The sequence below is a fragment of the Xylocopa sonorina genome, chromosome 8, assembly GCF_050948175.1.
Source record: "Xylocopa sonorina isolate GNS202 chromosome 8, iyXylSono1_principal, whole genome shotgun sequence".
Lineage (NCBI taxonomy): Eukaryota > Metazoa > Arthropoda > Insecta > Hymenoptera > Apidae > Xylocopa > Xylocopa sonorina.
This window is the reverse complement of record NC_135200.1, coordinates 12007819-12027428: the sequence shown is the minus strand read 5'-3', so window position 1 is coordinate 12027428 and position 19610 is coordinate 12007819. Positions and strand designations below refer to the sequence as shown.

At 40.9% G+C, this 19610-nt stretch overlaps 2 protein-coding genes across 7 annotated transcripts; one reads left to right on the top strand and one right to left on the bottom strand.

Annotated features, from left to right (window-relative positions):
• The first annotated feature begins 528 nt into the window (after nt 1-528).
• LOC143426164 (uncharacterized) lies at nt 529-4425 on the top strand. Its single transcript, XM_076899387.1, has 2 exons — nt 529-774; nt 1199-4425. The coding sequence occupies exons 1-2, from the start codon at nt 692-694 to the stop codon at nt 1746-1748; spliced, it is 633 nt and encodes a 210-aa protein (XP_076755502.1). The 5' UTR covers nt 529-691; the 3' UTR covers nt 1749-4425.
• Ttd14 (TRPL translocation defect 14) lies at nt 3216-18916 on the bottom strand. Of its 6 annotated transcripts, none has more exons than XM_076899379.1 (10): nt 18570-18916; nt 15975-16042; nt 15320-15357; nt 14357-14394; nt 8339-8455; nt 6336-6464; nt 5762-6235; nt 5262-5469; nt 4992-5173; nt 3216-4806 (listed from the first exon to the last, which is right to left on the bottom strand). In XM_076899379.1, the coding sequence occupies exons 1-10, from the start codon at nt 18607-18609 to the stop codon at nt 4523-4525; spliced, it is 1578 nt and encodes a 525-aa protein (XP_076755494.1). In that variant the 5' UTR covers nt 18610-18916; the 3' UTR covers nt 3216-4522. The 6 variants fall into 6 exon arrangements, with proteins under 6 accessions (XP_076755494.1, XP_076755496.1, XP_076755497.1 ...); XM_076899381.1 differs by having other exon boundaries at nt 3216-4791; nt 18570-18911; XM_076899382.1 differs by lacking the exon at nt 8339-8455 and having other exon boundaries at nt 18570-18911.
• Nucleotides 18917-19610: the final 694 nt, after the last annotated feature.

Below are 19610 nucleotides of genomic sequence, written 5' to 3'. Positions count from 1 at the left end.
GTGCATATGTTTTTTTACGCTACGCTTTGCGCAGTAAGCTTAGTATGTTGTTGATTCAAAAAATACGTCATCAATAACTTCCGGTAAAATTTGTTTTACAATGTTGCCAAATTTTGTGAATTTAGTTATAGTAGCATGACAATTTATAATTATTTTAATGAATCGCAAGTCAATTCTCTTATAACACAACCAATTCGTCCCATGTTATATCGAAACAATGTCAATAAAAGCTTTGTTTAGATAGCTTTAGATAGTGAACGGATATTCATGGTTATCGGATATTTGCATTCATCATGTTTATGATACCAAATAACTGTACATTTACTGTTACCTTAGTATTTTTAAAAACTTGTTAGGTAATATAAATATCAATTAAATCTTCTTATAATTTTATCTATGGTATTGATATTAAAACAATGAGGTAAGCTAATTTAATTTTGATATTTAAATATCACAATTTTAATATTGATTCGTATAGTAAAGATGATCCGACAGATTTTAGACTTACGTAGTATAAACTTTATTTTTAGCGGTAGTTTCAAAAATACAGCAATGTCGTCAATAACTTCCGGTGACGTTTCCTTGACAGCGTTGCCACGTTTTGTAAGCGTAGTCAGTATCATAATAATTTATAATGGTTATATTGGATTAATGTTTGGTAGAGTATCTTGTTAATTAATTGGTAAGAACGATGGCTTCCTTGGTTGCGGATTATGGAACTTCCTCAAGTTCGGAGAGTAGCAACGATGATATTTCGGATGGTGTTGATAACACGTAAGCTTTCGCCAAACAATAATATATTTTTCCATTGTTTGTTTTCGTTTATAGCATAACCCCTCGTGATCACAACTTTAATTCTCAAAACGAATTATTACGATGTCAGTAGATTTTTACTATCGTATTTCGTACAAATACACGTTTGTTTTCTGTGCTATTAATTATTTTGCACATTTTCACTTGCACTCGCAAAATGAAAACGAGAAAGTTTGGGGTTTACATCTTCTTCTGTCTTACATGTGTTATGCTCTTGTCCTTTTAATTTTTTTGTATTATACTTGTGAGGAAACTTTTAATTTATTTGCATACATTTTAATGCAACTTTTCATGTCTATGTTACAACAAATACATTAAATCACAGTTGATATGTACACATCAGATTGATTTTGTTCTTTGTAATCTGATATTGCCTAACCCTTAGTTTTAAGGAAGAGGAAGAACAGGATGAGGAAGAGGATGAGAATAATGTAAACAACGAAGATGTAAACGAAACAGCTTCCAAAGTAAAACTTCCATTACCTACTCCAGATTTTAATGGCATGCCTACTATGAAAACTTCAGTCTTCTCGAATCCATTTGTCGAAGCAGAAAAAGCAAAGAGCGCGATTCTTGAGAAACATGTAAAAATGACTCCAACTCTTGACGACACAAAAATGATAAATGGTAGAAAAATTTGTTGGAATTACAGAAAAGGTAGATGTCGGTTTGGTCATAACTGTACCTTTGCGCATGATTCTGATTTACATCGTACAGCAGCTGAATTAGAAGCAATTCAAACACCGCAGGAAACGGTTATTTGTCAGACCAAATATAATGGTCATGTTGTTAACAACGATGACGACGAAATAGATCAAGAAAATAATCAAATGAATAGGCGTAAAAAGAGGCCGGGGTTAAGTCAGTCCTTAATACCTAGTAAGAAAGTCTTAAAAATGTACAAAGCACAACAAACTAAAGCTATCAGTAGGTAAACGCAACTGTGTCAAGTATACAAATAATATTTACATACAATTAGCTGCTCTGAAAAGAAAATAATTTGATTTATATGCTTTTGCAATTCAAATGAATTTATATAAGTGGAATTGATTATAAATTGCGCAAAAAATGATACATAAGCAGCATCAAGTGTTTTGTGCAAAACAAAACATAAAAGATTAAAATCAATTCCTCATATGCTAGGAGGAATTTAAGTAAAAAGAAAAATATGCAACAGATATATGCTTCCAATAAAATTATGTAACAAGTATGAATTGGTGCGGATTATGTCTATTTCAGAATCAACCGAAAATTTCGGAATTATTTAAATACTGTACTCAATATTTACAAAAAAGATATTTGTTATGTATATATAACAAAATAGAGTTTAATTGTATAATTAATACTTCCAGGGACCTGCATAAATGGATCATAATTCATTATGTCTTGCATGCAAATAGTTTTATAAATATATTTCTATTTATACTTGGTATACTTAACTTGTCCATGAAAACTAAAACATGTCTTCTTACTACAGTCATTTTGTTATATAATTTAATTACTTGTATATTTCTTTCTTATTAGAAAGTGGTAGCTATTTGAAAGTTTTCCAGTATAAAAGTATTCAAGTATTTACAAATAGCCAGACATATTACTCTATCTAAATATTACTCGAAGTATCATCACAGCTTTAATAAAAAGCTTTTAGACACCATTTAATGTACAGAGTAAAAAATAATCATCTACGTAAAAGAAATGTGCGTAAAAGAAGAGTTATGTGAATTGTGTACAATATTGTTAATATTTTTTCCTGATATAGCTATTTAATCTAGTATCTAATTTAAGAATTAACAATAATATACAATTATGATAATGGTATACCAAAAAGAAACAATTACGCTTCCATTATGCATTACTTTTTACATAATGTTACAAGATATAAAGCAGGGCTACGTGAAGGAAGTATTCTGTGTCAACTTTTTTTTCCAATATAATATAGTTACGTAATACCATGTAACTTCCTTTTCACGTCTTTCATCTACTCAGTACGTTTACTAGCAAACATTTTCATTATTCGGTGTACATTATAAAATGTTCATCTTCTATCTACCTTTATGTTACAATAGTATATTAAACTTCATCGGTATACTAAATGAGAACATATAAATCAGTTAAATTAAAAAAGTGAACGTATTATTAAAAGGATCTCTGCATCGAAGGGTATTATAGGTTGATAAGCTTACTTTTTTATTTTATATAATGTTAAGTTATTGAGAAAGAATTTTTGAAAAAAATAGCAATAAATCACAATGACCAACAAGTTATCAGTTTCTACTTGTGTCTTCCTTCTAGTTGTACTTTATCTCCGATTAAAATGCGCACAAATACAGTTATAATTAACATATTAATAATTTATGAAAAGAAAACGATAAGAGGAAAAGCTTAGTTAAATGGTCGGAAAATGATAGGCACATGACATTTTATTAGATAATCATGGGTACAATATGAGTTCAGATCAATTATATGTGGTACAAGTGCATTAATAACTGATTATTGCATCTTTCGTTGAAAATATATATTTATATACCATTCTTTTCACTTCCGCGACTGAACATCTCACAGGCACTTTGTCTCTAAGTAACGGTAAAATTTGTGATAAAAGTTTCTATGTAAAATAAGCATATATATAACCATCACAGTTCATGTTCATTAAGTTATGATCAATGATGAAATAATATTTATTCATTTGTAAATTAAGTAATAAGCGTTTAGTAAGTTTTCTTCAAATTAACGTTCATTAGAACGAAACGAAACTGAAACATCGACATCTTTATTCAGCTCAACAACGTTCGCAACGAACTAAAGTACTTTGGACTTAAATCTTTACGGGAACACCTGTTAAGAACTAGTATGTTCGACAATTATCTTGTCATGACTATAATACATAATTCTGACAATACTATAGACCAGCACAATCGTTGAACCATACTTTTCGTAATCACTCGACGATATTATTCTCGTTAAATGACAAGTAAAATGTCGTTGGATTTACCTCGGCATTTTATGGGAGACCGCTAATAAATAATTTACTTAGAAAATTCGTAATTACAAGTCTACGGTAGGGACGAAATTCTCCGTCTTCTACGGTACAATTTATAAATTGAAATTTGTTTACATTAGTGCAGAATATTACTCTTCTATCGAAGACAATGTTAAACATTTCTAGAGGAAAGTATACTTTACACTGATCGTATGTTCTCGGATAATTACATAGCTCGATAAATACTTTGTATGCTATGCGCTACGGTGTATTCTGTATCACAAACATTTATAATAATTTTTCTTAAATAAAGAGTTATGACAATACTCTAGGTATACAAGACACATAACGAAGTAAAGAGATGAAGAGTGAAGTGAAGCGAAATGATTTGACAGATGTAAAAATACTTGGTATATTAATCAACATCACCTGTTAAAACAGATCGGTAAAAAATAAGTTACAATCAGTTAATTATCAAGTACATGTCCGCATAGGATACTTCCAAAATGTGCACGCAAGATCAATTAGAAAATAGGTGTATAGTTTGTAAATTTGTCATTCTCATATATTGCCTAGGAAACTTTGGATCGAGTAAACTTGTCAGTGCCAATAAAATACTTTGTCCTCTTTCTCCAATTATTTTAAATAATTTACTCCTTATCATTGTATTTACCGTTCATGTTTTCACATTGTTTCGAAATCTGCTGTTATTGCATCTCTCTTCGCGGTTTATGAATTTATAACTCGGTGATTCGTTAAATTCTCACGTTCTTGACTATTGCTTTTTATACTATTTTGTTCAATAAATTTCCCATTACCATTCGCAACACCGTGGACACCATTTTGCACGCCATTTACAACTTTACCTACACCATTTATGGCAACGTCTACACCGTTGACTCTACAATCGACCCCGTTTACTTGTTTCTTAGCTGTTGCGTCTTTCACTGCCGAGGGATTGATACTCTTGTTTTCTGTCGGTCCAGACTCCGTTAAGCCTGCAAGAGTGTAATCTGTGCAATTCAAAAGAGGCTGATCAAACGAAAGAGTGTCTGTACGAAATAAAGCGCGTCAAACGATCCTCACCGGGGAGACGTCCGTTCTATTTTACGTCTCCCCTTGAAATAATCTATCGTCTAATTTAATGGTTGGACACATCTCTGTAATTTGACAAGAAATCGTGGTCTACGACACATACCCTGTAAATTGTGGCAGTATTTATTAGTAGTGTTCCATTCCTCTCGTAAACTGAGATTGAACATGCTGTAGTCCGGATTCCCAGTGACCTCTTTCTCGATTGTCAGGAACTGCGGTAATATATTTTTCAATTCATCACCCGATAACGCTGTATACGTTTCAAGCAACATCAATCCACGGCACCTGCGATCAAATTCAACGCGTTTATCTCCTTTTTTACGCTCTCAAAATGTCTCGTTGTACGGGACGGTCACGATTTCCCAACCCTTACCTTGGATGCGCTGGCTCCCTGTATATATCTAATTGAAAATACTGATTGTTGATGAGGAAACAACGTCGGCGCTTGAAGATGGTGAAATGCGAATCGTCGCGTTGCGCGAGCATGTTCAAGTAATCCCGATGAGTCAATTGTGTTTTAACTTCGATCACCTGGCCGCACATTTTTGGACGCCGAATCGTGTGAATGTAAGACCAATGACCTGATAATGTAAATTTACGCACGATTTTAATACCTCATCGATATAGACACGGTGGTGTTACACGACCGGTACAAGTCGTGCGTCTGTAACCGTACCGTGCGATTCATACAATTCAAACAGTCTCATCTCCTTTCTGATCGCAATGAAGGAAAGAAGATGGACCAATCGAGGAGAGAGCCGTACTATTTCAGGCAAATAGAACGTACATGCATTTTACAATTACAAAAGATATACTACTAGTTGCATGAATCAGCCTGTATGCAATAGGCATAGACTCGTCTGATCCGCGCACCTTTTTGGCCACGTTTACGTAGACGAGCTTGCATCTTCGGATTGTTACTCTGGAGGTAGTTGTGGACAACATCAAAGTCCTGGAACGGCGGGAACTCGGAGTCCGCCGGTAACGGACCTGTGACAAGGAACTTAACCTTTCGACTGCTCGCTCTCAACCTGTCCCCGGTGTCGATGCCCAGCTTCTGGCAGACGCACTCGATCATGCGGCAGATCTTCGACTCGAAGTCCTGCGAGTTGTCGATCACGTCGAAGTAGGGATGCCCGACCCAGGCGGCAGCCGCTTTGTAGTCGAGTTCGCGGGCCACCTCGACGCCTTCTGATCGGCACGCGTGGTCCTCCGTCGAGTAGAACTCTTCGGCGCCATTCGCCGCCGAGACCATGTGGATTATCTGGTTGTACCTGTTATCGCGGAGCTCGACGTTGTTCCATCCGTTCGAAGCCATCATCAGTTCCCATTTATCCTTCGAGATGACTGAACAAGGAAAAAAGAACAGAACGAATTAACCTCGGATGCCTTTTAAGTCGAAATAACGCACGAAACGATGAAACAAGCTTAAAATAAGTTCGCTTACAAGCAGAGGCGTCCATGGCACCGCGATCGCAGATAATCAGACAGTTTCGCGAGCAGCTCTCGCCCAGCTGGAAGAACGTATTCTCTATCTGTATCATCGTGCGCAGGAGATTCTCTTGGAACTTGAATCCTGAAACAGACCACGACGATAGAGGGACGTAAAAATTCGGATCGTTCGACCTAGGCAAACCTTTATTATTCTACGTATCCGACTAGTTTGCACGTGAAACGCTACAAGGCTGATCGCAACTACGTACTTTCCCGCGCTACCGTGGTTGTTTACATAACAGCAAAGCGAATTAATTCATTTGGTACATCGATTAGCTTACGCGGCGCTGATAAGCGCGTAGGTAAGGCTGTTGCGCGCATTACTTGGCGTGACGGTTGATCGAGATCTCTCGAGAGCGGCTCGCGTATCGTACGGTGTTCGAATGAAATTTAATAAACGTGGAACACGTATAATTGAAACGGCTCGTATTCGCCGTGGAATTAATCTGACTAATTCAGGTGGGACAACGAATGTGTTAACGAGCTACGCGATTACGATTGACCGGTCGCCGGTGAATAAATCATGCCCTTATCGTAGCTGCTCGAGAGTCCGTTCACACGAGAGGCGTTAAGTAGAACGTCGCGGTTTTCGAACTGATCGTTATCAGAAATGTTCAGAGGTGAGTCAAGTACGATCGATGCATCAAGGATCGATATAATGATCCAGATAATAAAGCTTGTAAATTGAAATCCGCTACTCGTTAGTAAGCCGATTCGATCGCCGAGCCGTTCCGACTCTTCAGCTGCATATCTCGCAGCCTCGCTTTATCTTCGTATTTATGCGTCCGCCACATATTTCTCGCCTCGACCCGAGGTCAAGCTGGCCCCAGCTACATCCGGTTTCTGATACGATTTCCTCGAATATTTTTGGAAATACGGCGAATCGGAATCCTCCGAAGGTTTCGCGTGTGCGCTCGCACGCTTGTACATCTCGCGGTGGCACCGCGTATCGCTTCAAGGGAACCGCTGGCTTGTTTTATGTTATTATTTGCGGCGTCGATTCGCGTCACGGTACGTTTCCGTTATCGAATCGATGAAAAAATCCAATTAATGGAACACTCGGGCAGAGAGGCCTTCGGCGGGAGATTCAATAATCGTTCCCAGTCGTTGTTGGTTCTCGTCGATGTTATCGTGCCGGATTCCGCGTTTCCCTGGCGTATCGCCGCCGTGTCTCGCGGTACCGCCGACAGAAATCGTCGCAGGAGGCGTAAAAGGCACGCCAGGAACGCTCCTACGATTTCGCGGATGATGCGGTGCGCGACTCAGATATGCGACTACGTGACAGAGCGTCGTACGTCTAGCGTGAAAATGCTTGCTACTACATTTCTGGTTAGCTTAAATTCGAATCGAGAGCAAGGAGAATCGAGAGGCGCGAAGCTAGTCCCGTTCGAGCGATGAATTCCTTCGAAAATCTTCTCGACTCGTGCGGATACACGATGCGTAGATCTAAGAAGGCTGTACACGCTGCGCAAGCTAGCTAACGTGAACGTTTTCGAGGGTACTGCTCGAGAAAACGTATACTAAGCGGGTGACTTAAAGATGCTCGTACTTAATTTTCTCGAATCTAGCGCGATGACACGATGGCTCGATTGCCCGATATTGGTGAGTATCTAGCAGCAGGGATCGCCAATTCGTACCGCTCTAACAAGACGACCGGTCGATGGGTTCCCCTTTTTGTATTCGACATAGTTGAACCACGCTCAGAGATTATCGCTATTAACCGGAAAACATGATTATCGTTTATCAATAATCACTTCTACAATCGTGAAGAAGAAAATGAGAAAAAAGAGAAACTGGGAGAGAACTTCCCTTTGGAAGAGAAATTTGGACGATCTGGTAAGCGAGCCTCCCTCCGCGTGTAATCTCTGCGCCAATGGTTTCCCATCGTACCGGCGGTCGAAAGCAAAAACAGGGACCCTTCGTCGCCTTTAAAGAGAAGAGACTTCTAAAACTCACCCTCGCCGGAGTCAACCTCCAAGATCTCCGGCCACCTCGCTTCGCCTTTATCCAACCTGTTCCTGTAACGTCGTTGCGAGGACTTCGTAATCGAAGGACGCGACCCGGATCCCTTTGCTAGAACCAACCGACCTTGAAGACACTTCCAGTTCGATAAGCCTCTCTATACCCGTGTTTCTCGCACCCCTGCCCTACCCCCTTCGCCTATCCACGGATCGCGGCTTTTCTTTTCTCTGGTTCTCGTTCGAGCGCGGTTTAATTGATAGCGTTTCAAAACGATCCACCGCGATATTATCAGCAAATTTCCATCCGCGGGGCTGTGTTTAGCGTTTGTCATCGAAATTGCTGAGCATTCTGCACGCGAACTCGTCCTGTCACCGCGCGATACCAAACCTATCGATTCCCCTTGCAATTAGTTTTGCTTCAACCGGTTCTATCCGGCCGCACACGCGACATACTGTAATAGCTTTCGAAGCGACACGAGTCGTATTTATTTACCTCGTGATCAACCCTGGCCCGATTAACTTGCCATAATGTCGTACTTTCGAGATAAATGTAACAGCTGGTTCAAGAAGGATTGATAGGACGTTGTTAATAATTCCTATAGTTCAACATTGGACTCTAATTACCTAAAAGGTGTAGGTCGTCAGAAAGTCATAAGTAATACGAAAAACGAAATACAGACGAGAATGAAAGTTTGAAGTGGTCCCACGGACGTTCTATAGCAGGCTAAGAGTTGGTTCGACTGCAGTTGTTGGCCAAGTACAAACACGAGGCACTGCTGCACGGTCGGACATGTGGTCTCGACAAAAAGCTCTGAAAATGCAACTATCACACGCCGCGATGGATACTGTTGCCGCGTGTCGCGCAAAATAACGAGGCAGTCGTGCATGTCGTTCTTTCAGGATCGTTTTTCAATGACCAAAGAAAGCGGAGCTCCTCTTGCGAGTTCTTACGAACCGTGCAGAAACGCGACGTATTTTCCAACTGCTCAGCGAAAGTGTCGACGGTTACTCAAGGTCCACGTTAACTAAAGTAACCGATCTAAACCGGTGCATCCTTCGCGTCATCCAATTGTTTGCAACGACAGTTTCAGCGCGTTGCAATTATCTTACGCGGAGAAGCAGCGTATTGAGAATAATCTGCGCGATCGTGCGTCAACCGAGACCTCTTCGAGAACGGATTAGGCCAGGCAGTTGACAAAACTTTTTACGTAATTCCGCAGCGTGCGACGCAAATAAAGAAATCTACGTAATAGAACACGCATCGACGAGCGTAAATTGATTCGACCGTTTTCAACTTGCGACGTCTCGTCTTAACTGGAAAACTTGTTAATTGCTGATGGCTGCTAATAATTCTTGGGCGCAGCGCGACCTTGAAAAAATCATCGATCGCTAAATGCTTGAAAAAAAAGAGGAAAAACAGAAAACTGTATTGTATTTACATGGTAAACAGATTATTCGCGCGTCGCATTCGGTTATCAATATTTCATAAACTCGATTGATTCTTTTTTTTTGTGGTTTCATTTGCATACCCAATTGCATTCTACCGGCTCGAACCGCCTGCATAGATCTCCAACGAGAACCGGAATGAATTAACGTTCGTTCTGCTTTATCATCTTTACCTTTCGGTATATCGAACGCGCTGTCTCCGCGAAAGGAGAACGGTGACGAGAGCTCGCATAAAAACTGGTGCAAACCTGCGGAGGAGGCTGTCCGATGAATGAACAGAGGTTCTTTGATGGGTAAATTACTTGTTGCACGCGTCACGGTTTATAAAAAGAAGAAAAGGTTGCGTTTAGGCGAACCGTTTTAAACCGTCGCTCGTTTCATCGTTTTCCTCTCGGTGCGCTTGCAACAGCATCCGAGGTGCACCGGCCACTACTTTGAAACATAATTTCGTTCTCCGCGTTAGCTTTCGTTGCCGCGTGAAATATGTCGCCTCGTATGTTAACAAGCAGGAAAGTACACGGATTCTGTTCCATGCTTATAGACCGTGATCCCCTTGATCTCTTTCAGTTTTTCACCTCGAATCGTAGAAAGAACCGCGAAGGTTATCTTTTCGCCGCGCGGAAACCGAACGGCCATCGTTGATTAACGATTTCTCGTTTCGAGGAGTTTCAACGACTATAATTGAACGATAGGGGGAAAGAAATTCTTCAAAAGAAGAATCGAAACAAATGACGATGAGCCTGACACTCGAGACAATTACGTGAAGTCATAATAAATGTAGATTGGCGGTCAGCCAGAAAATGATGCCCGCATGGTAACCGATGTAGGAACTGACAATCAGGTGGACGCGTTGAATATAAATTTATTAATAACTGGTTAGTATAACGAACTTAGTACGGTATATCTGTCGATGCATAGAAGAAAATATAGAACATCGTCACGATCGACCTACATTAACCAATGAACATCGTACAGTCTGTCTATGGCACGTTGGGAAATAGTGAATTGTACTAATTTCACTTATTACTCTAAATATAGACGTTGGTACGATTTATTTTCCGTAAAGCTGACCGAGAGTTAATTATATTACACGCTGTGTTAAAACTCGACGTTTGTCACTGACGATCGGTGGTGGATAGCGTGCGTCTATCAGAAAAGAAGCCGAAAGGATTTGGTCGCAGGAAGCCTGATACGTACCGGTGAACCAAGGCCACGGATTAAAGCCGACAAATAACTTTTACGTAACCGCAAGCCAGATTGTAGGGAACACGCGAACGAAAAGAAAGAGCAGGGAAAGACACGTTCTTCGCGACACACAGAAAATTCGAGCAATTCGGAATGGAATTTTGTCGACTCTTTGGAGTTTGCATCGAGAAGTTGGCGACGGCCGTTGGATCGCAACGGCGTACCACCTGGCCGGTTTTTAATGTCAAAGAACCTGTTGGGAGCTGTTGAAAACGATGAAACTGGTATTTCAATTTGGCAAGGAGTCGCGGGTGACACCCCGCGAAGCGGCACGTTTCACAATAAAAGTCCGTTCGCGTGTTAAATAAATAGCAATAACGACAAATTACGAGTGTCAAACTCTGGTCCGAATTTCGCGTTACATAAGCCAGTGGATGTTACACATATTATCGTCACGTGGTCAGCCTCGAAGGATGTGCAAATCGATAAGCCTTATTAGTGCACCAACTCTTTCGCCTCGTTGAGTGGTGCGCAAACAATTACGCCGGCAGTAAATATCGCAACTCGTCCGGGTAATTACGGGATTTATCTGAGAGACGGCAAACAGTAACCGTCAATTGCGTTACGGGATGACCCGTCACGGACGAATAGACTGGGACGTCGAACGGAGAACAGGAAAAGAGACCTCTTCGCGATATTTTCCGTGTTATTTCAGGACAAACGCGCGGAGCTATTGCGACTTTCAACTTCGCACAGATTGCCAGGTACGATATCCGGCCGTAAAAGTTACGGAGCACCGTTTTACGATGCTCCGTTATGATAATCGGAATTTTTTGCAAAATTATTATGACAATGCAATCGCGCTCGCGTTACGAAACGAATTGCGTTCCAAAACTCTTGGAATTTATCAGCACGCGTTTAGCGGCGCACGTTTTATTGTAATTATACACGAACGATTAATTGAACATCGAGCACCCAGAGCGAGAGAAGGGGACTACTGGTGTGACCTATCGGAGAAAAGCTTGCGACTCAAGTGTATAACACGTCGATGCGCATTTAACAATACCGCTTCGCCGTTCGATATAATTGTGACGAGTCAAGGTTTCATCTGCCCGTTTTAATTAATACGAACGCGGTAAAAAGTGGAGTATTTATATTTTATCGGTCGGTCAAAGCTATCGATGCATTTAGCGCGTAATCAGAACTCAGATATGTCAGTCAATGGTATGCTGCTTTATTTAGTTTGTCGATAAAATACAATAGACAGGTCGACGACAAATATTTTTGGACCCAATATATCGAGCTTTCCGAAAGACCTCAAACTTTTTCTTATCTTCCTCTGTTGACGTACGAAATCTCGACGAGGACTTAGTTCTCTCCCTTTTCTGCTTCATTTTCTTTCCGATTTTTCCAACGCGATTGGCGTGCCTATCTACAGAACGCATGGATCATCGCGTGTCGTCATCGCACGGCACGTTGCTCGTCGATCCCAAAACACCGGTACGTCTCGTGACTTGATCGCAGCCACCGTTTCGCGGGAATCTTGGCAAGCTGCCGGTTTCGGCTTTACGCAATCAGCGGACGACGGCGTTGTACATCGGCCATTCTTCTTCTGGCCCACCCGCAACCAACTGTACGAATTGTTCCGTTTTAATGCGCGCGAAAACCTTTCCCTTCTTTTTACGCTCGTTTCCCTCTCGCGGTTCTATAATTAAATCGTTTACCTCGTCTCGTCGGTTTAATCCGCATCGACGTTTTTCTCTGCGAGCGAGTACTCGACGCGGGAACTCGACGATGGAGCACCGACGGTGTCGCAAGGTGACGTAACGTTGCGTAATTCAACTCGGGACAAATTTGCATCGGGCGGGAGTGGAAAAAAAGAGTGTTTGTTTTTCTATCGATTCGAACAAACTAATATTCGATCGCGAACGCATGCGCTAGAATTGTTACCGTTCACTCCTGTCGAACCTCGAAACTTTTTTCCGATATCAAAGAAGCCGTGGACTTCTGACACACGACTACGCAGAATCGCTCGTGAATTTTTGTCCTCCAAATAACGTGACTTTATTCTCTTTTTATCCGGCTTTTAAGTGTCCATAAAAATATGTTGCAAAATGGATCGTGCAAAAGAATCGAATTGAAATATCGATTTCCCTTGTAAAAAAGAAACGGTAGATTTTTGCACAGAGCAAATTATGCAATTAATGCATAAATATACAATCCATATCCTGTTATCATGTTCTTAATTGCATCCGGTTTCGTATCTGTAAAAACATGGTCGGTTTCAAGAAACTTCGTATCATCGATTTACATCGCGATAAATCTCGTTCTTTTAATCCCGTTCTGTGGATTTTTCTGTTTAATTTGACAGGATGAAAACACGACGCCGACGAGAAATTGGTCGGAGAGAGACACACGACGCGAGAGGGAACCAGGTAATTCGGAGGGTGTCACCGAACGCGGTTACCACGGACTAATGGAAAGTTTCGTCGATATTATCATGACAGTCGACGCATACGCAATGATACCTATAGTTGAGCCATGGGCAAGGGATAAAACGAGAGGGCACGGGAGGTACTCGTGCGAACCGTCGATCGATACCGCCGTGACATTGTCGTGTCTTTCCGCAAGACCCGTGTATCCGTTGCCATGATCTCAGGATAAACGCGTCCTGTTTGCCTTTGCTTGGAAAACGCGTGGCTTACTCCGGTCCCAGCTATGCCAGACTTACCCCTAATGTGCCTTAAATATGTACACGGTTACTTTGCGGACGAATACCGTACGCGTTAGACATGCTTTTACCCGAGGTTGCAAAAAGTCCTAAGCCATTATAATCGTTTGAAAGGTTTGCGAAGCGCTTTCAGGTTTACTCAAAGATCGGACGATATTTGAGGGATGAAGTTATTTGACTTTCGCTGGAAACAAAGACGTTTGATCCAACCTTTTCTTGAGTTACGGTTTAGCAAGAACAGTCGTTTGTTACGTTCACGCAAGAGGAACCACGCAGACGTAAAGGAAGTGTAAATTCCGCAGTCAAATAACGTTTCCCCGTTCTCGCGGGAACATCGTAAATGCAATGCCTGCAAGCATTATTTTTATCGCGGTTATAAACTTTAAGCAAGATTTACGAAGTTCCCGCGTAGCATCGAGGAGAGGCACACGGATAGCCGCGCAGTCGGTGAAACGCGAAATCTAACATGCGCCACAGCAGGTTGAACCAAAGTGTACGTACATGCGAATTCAGAAACGACGAGAGATGCTAAAGCTAGAGAGAAAGAGAGAAAGAGAGAAAGAAAGAGAGAGAGAGAGAGAAAGAGAGAGAGGGAGAGAAAGAGAGAGAAAGAGATAGCGGGTAGAAAATGAAAAGTTGAAGTGGACTTACCCTCTTCAGCGTTCAGGTCTGAAAACTTTATGCCGCCGCTGAAATGGAAAAAGCAGACGAGCGATGAAATAGTTGGTAAATTAAAGTGCAAGAGGTGGAGAATATTCGGAGTTGTATCGACTAATGGAGCGTGTATCTTGGTTTATCTCGTTTTCTAAGAACGAAATACAATTTAGTCGAGAGACAGTTATCCACTTATTCTCTCCGCAGACACGATATTTCATTTCGTGGTGAACAAAAAAAAAAAACGTTAGAAAGGACACAGAGTCGTATGTATCTTTCTTTACGGAAAAAATATAGGGGAGTCTTGTTTCTCTCGGTAAGAGTTGTTTATTGGCATTCCAGTGTCTCTCGATACGGATTAGAATAGAATCGCACGCGGTGCATATATTCGTCGAATAGCTGTTCCCGTGACACATACTCTTTTCCAGACGGTTAATTTTACAATCGATGAATCATCGTTTGCCACGATCGGAATAAATAGTTTATAAAGCTTTCCATCGACTCGAGTTTCGATCGTCGACAAAGGATGTTGATGCAACACCGTACTCCAGTGTTTTCGTCTCGTCGCTTAAATAGAATCGCGAATCGTCCTACGTCGTCGTCGTTGTTATCATTATTAGTTACGGTTCTCTAGGTATCGATCAATAATTGTATGATCGGACAGTGAAAGGTATCGAAGGAAAGCTCCGAGCGAAAGCTTGAGCTTACGAATCGAAGTGATTCTACGCGCAACGAAAATCCAACCCACCGTTTCCGTCGATGCTCTCGGGAACGACAAAAGAAAGCAACAGTTGCCCTTTTGATTGTTCTTTCGAGATCGAAGGAAACGGGGAAGGATAGGGGATGGCTTCTCGAAGCTGATCGAAACAACTTTCGAATTCGTAACCAGAAACTTTCGTTCTTCCGCTATTCCCGTTCCTTTCTCCATCTCTATAAATTTGTTATCGTGTAATTGCATACCTGAGCAGCACGGTCGCTGTCTCGGGAACACGGAACACCTGAAAAAGAAGACAACCAGCGCTCTATCGAATCCACATCGAAGGGTGATAACCCCAAAATCAGTTCGCATATCCAATTGGAATTCTCTTTTCTCTCATTGATATTTTTCAGTTCGACGGGTCGCGAACAAAGCTTTATTATTACTTGCAGCCGTTGCTACGTGGGCAAACGATCTTGCGGTGCAAAAGAAAATCTTTATCAGTAAACTTTGGAGGGTGGTAGGAATTAGAAAAAAAAGTTTCGTACACGTTGATCCCTTCATGCGTTCTTACGTAATGATAATCGTCGTGATCGAATAAACCCATCAAAATTGTGCACGAATCTTTGCAAAGATAAAGTCGAGAGTAAACAGAGTAAGTCTACTAGCGATGCAAAACTCTACAGAACGGGATAAGTAATGTTGGTCTACTGATCCGGTTAATTACTCGACGTGCTTTCTTTTTCTAATTAATCAGAGGCTACTGAACTGTTTGGGGTGGTTCTTATTCAGACTGAATCATCGTTCAGAAAGATGGGCTCACGTAGGAAGAAAACTCACGAGGCCCTTTCTCGCAGGGGCGTCTCGCCTCTTTGTTACACGGAAAGCGGAATGAAAAAAAGAGCGAAGCATGCCTACCTTCCAGCCCATGTTTTCGAAGAATGTGCATAGCCGCATCTGTCCGGTTGTTTTGCCGCCGCAAGGTCCTGAAACACAAAAGCGCGAAAATTCTTTAACCGTCGCGTCCCTTTCTTTATCTCTCACCCAGGAATTCCGGTCCCGGCTATCTGCAGTCTTTATTTTTCACGACCCAGCGATATAATTACTCCGTCCGTACGCAAAAACCGTCTATTTGAGGTCGACCAAGTTCCATTGTTTCTGGCACCGATTGGGCTAATTTCTGTATCATTCGGGGTTCGATCAAGTGGGACAAACGCGAATCGCGACGAAACAGGTTCACGGCAAAGGTAAATCCGTGTACCTTTGCCGAACGGCAGCAAGACGGGAAGGTTACGACGTCGCTAACCTTGACTTCCGCGATACCACGTGGCTATTGAACTCGGCCAGCGCAAATAGAAATGACGTCGACGCGATCGGTCTAAGCAATCTGAGGTAACGAAATCAGGTTGCGACCTGACCTGCGCAACGTTTCTATCTCCTTAAACTAAACTATTACAAGTTTCCTGCTAAAAAAAAAGAAGGAAGATTTTGACAAAGTTTTAATTAAGTTCCCTTCCCCCTTAATTGTACACTAGGTTATAAATAACGATACTGCCAGACTTTTTTGCGACGAAATTTCTGGGATGCGTGCCACGGAGTGCCACCATCCCCATTTCGTGGCCAGATCTTCCAGAAACAATAGTCCTTAAAAGATTAAAAAATGTGGCGATATTTAATATTCAAGAAATGAGTGTAGAACGTTTTGTCGTTTAGTGGTTACGTGTAAAACCGAGCTAAAAATATTCAACGATTGTAAATATGCAGATAAGCGGAACATAATACTCAAGCATTTTATTGCGACTGGTTTCTTTTCATGGTCGTGTTGTTCTTGCTCTGACAAATGCTGACGGTCGAAAACGGCTCGCGGGGATTAAATGGCATTGCCCAAGATGAGATACATTTGAGATGCACTAATATGCTTCAAGTACACGCGATCGACCATCAGCACGCCGCCAGCCAGCTGTACGCTCATTGACTCGTAAACTGGTTTGAATTGTTGCACGTTGACACGAGCGCGCATCGATACAGATCACGAGACGCAAAGCATCCGTTGTGAGGGGTCTTGGATCCAACTATTTTTTCCGCAGTCTCGAGATACTTGATCGTAAAAACCAGTTGAGACGTGATAGTCGTCTTTCAAGACGAAAATGCGTCTATGTCTATTCTATAATATTTTTCTTTTTTTAGAACGACCGTCGAATGTTATTAGTCAGCGCGTAAGGTGTCATCCTTACGCAGAGTTTGATCAGAACTTATTAACGGTTAGACTGCGACATTATCTTACTGATGCTCTCAAACTACTGCGACGGATATTTGACATCGCTGTAAAACATACACATAATTGATGAAATAATACTTTTACGATGGAAAGGCAATTAACGATTGATCAAGATACAAGAAGCAAGTGTCGTTACGATCAATTTGAAAGGTTAATCGTGTTCAAATACCAACGCGAATGTTCGACTCGAGATGATACAGTCGAATTACAGGATGGATCGTTGATCGTTGCAATCTTTTATTTGTGGAGGCTAATAACTCTAGAACAGTCATTCTATTTCTGACATCGATTTCGCTACGTTCAAATAGACATATTGAATCCTTGTTTTTTCGGGGTATACAAACAATTGAATAAAAACAATATAAAGGATTGTCTTTTCTTGCTTTCTTACGTTTATCGTACAGCACACGAGTGGTTTCATAGAAAAGACCTTTACAAAGATTAAACATATCGTCTCCCTGCTTTCATATGTGTTTATCTTTCAAATGAAAAATAGAATATACGTAGCAGAAAAACAAATTTTTATCTATCGTATATGTCGCGATACTAGCATGTAATAATTCGAGATATATGTTTTTGGCGAATTAAATTTAGACACTTCGAGCTGTCAATATTTTCAAAATAGTTATACTATATTTGATTCGAGAGAAATGACGTAATTAATTACTTCGATTTCATTTACATTATCCTCCCCATCTTAAAATCAATCGCACGTTATTGGACAAATGTTTCTGAAACATATTTACAGGATGTTCACGAGAAGAAAATTCAAGACCACACGATTTGATGACAATTATAATAAAAAATTCGACATAAAAAGTGGCATATCTATTGTGCGTTATAAATTCTCGAAATGTAATCGATATATTCACATCAGCGATAAACTCGCAAAACATTCTGCGTGTAATGGTATGATTGTCACGGCAATGAAAAAACGGAAGTGAGTTACGTTTCCTTTTCTTTGTGTGCGACAGAATAGAGAAACGGGACTTGATAAACAAACAGTGTAGATTCAGCAGGAGTATTGCAAAGTTGTTAGAACACGTGGTTCCTGCGGTCATGTACGGAACGCCTTTTACGAAGTCCACTTTCCACGGGCAATAGTATAACGTTTAACCGAGAATGCACAGAAGCATCCATTTAATCGAACAAATGTTTTTGGAAAATCATGTGGAATTGCAAAGCACAGAATCGAATGACAATGTACCATTCGGTCGAAGAGAAAAATAACTTACCTCCAGTGAGCACCACTTTGTACAGCCGCTTCTGCTCCATGTTGAATGAACGTCTTTTTAGAGCCTTTTTTTCGCTGATTAAGTCCACGAGGTGTTTCGAATCAATGTCGGATGGATGGATGGAGATAGGTCTTCGTCTGGCACGTGAATGGTGTCTACGGTTTGCAACTAATACTACATGAACACCTCACCGTACATTTCGATATGCCGCGGAGTCAAATACGTAGGAGACATGGGAATAAAGCGATGATATCTCGACGCAGAAAGACAGTAAACTGCGACTCGAGGGAGCAGACGTCTGCCTCGAAATGAAACGATCCGCGGGTTTGGTTAATCGGGTTATGCTACTCCCTCTGTGTTGTGATCATGCGCGATACGGTAATGTACAAGCGGGAGCATTGATTCTGCCTCACTAAATAAACGAGTGGCGTGGCCGTCCAATAGAAAGTGATTCTAGCTAGTGCTGTCATTTCTCACTGGACGGTCGCCGCCATGCGTTTATGTTAGTGAGGCAGAATCAATCCTCTTATTTGTACGAATCCATGAGCGCCATTTACGAAATTGCTCAAACAATACTTAACATTATTCTCCTTTTATTCGATCCCTAGCGGTTGTAATTAAACAAAAGCTTTGAATTTTTAGAAGATTGCTCGTCGAAACTATATTCTTCCTTTTCCTCGCATTAGTAACAATCGGATACGATATAAAATTTCAAAATTGAACAGTTTACGTGGCGTTAGAGTATTGGCGTTGGTTAACACGATGCAATCTTTCACACGTTCGTGTAATATAAAATATGTATACATGTATGTAGGTTTTTGTTAAAGATTTTGCACGCGTTGCGTTCGATTCTACTAATGTAATAGAAAGAAATGTAAGGACAATTTATATAGCATTCCTTTATCTTTCCATCAGTCGCCATTTATACAATAGCTATAAATTACAACGACCTTTTCTTAAGGCGTACAGTTCAATTTTTCCACTTGTTTTCACAGCGTAATTAATTTACAATGTTTTTCTTTTCAACCCTCATCTTAAGAA

Coding starts and splice junctions, on each gene's coding strand:
- LOC143426164 (XM_076899387.1), top strand. CDS start 692: ATGGCTTCCTTGGTTGCGGATTATGGAACTTCCTCAAGTTCGGAGAGT. Junction 775..1,198: donor TCGGATGGTGTTGATAACAC/GTAAGCTTTCGC, acceptor CCTAACCCTTAG/TTTTAAGGAAGAGGAAGAAC.
- Ttd14 (XM_076899379.1), bottom strand. CDS start 18,609: ATGGAGCAGAAGCGGCTGTACAAAGTGGTGCTCACTGGAG. Junction 8,456..14,356: donor AGACCTGAACGCTGAAGAGG/GTAAGTCCACTT, acceptor GGTTGGTTCTAG/CAAAGGGATCCGGGTCGCGT. Junction 4,807..4,991: donor ATACTGCCACAATTTACAGG/GTATGTGTCGTA, acceptor TGAATTGCACAG/ATTACACTCTTGCAGGCTTA.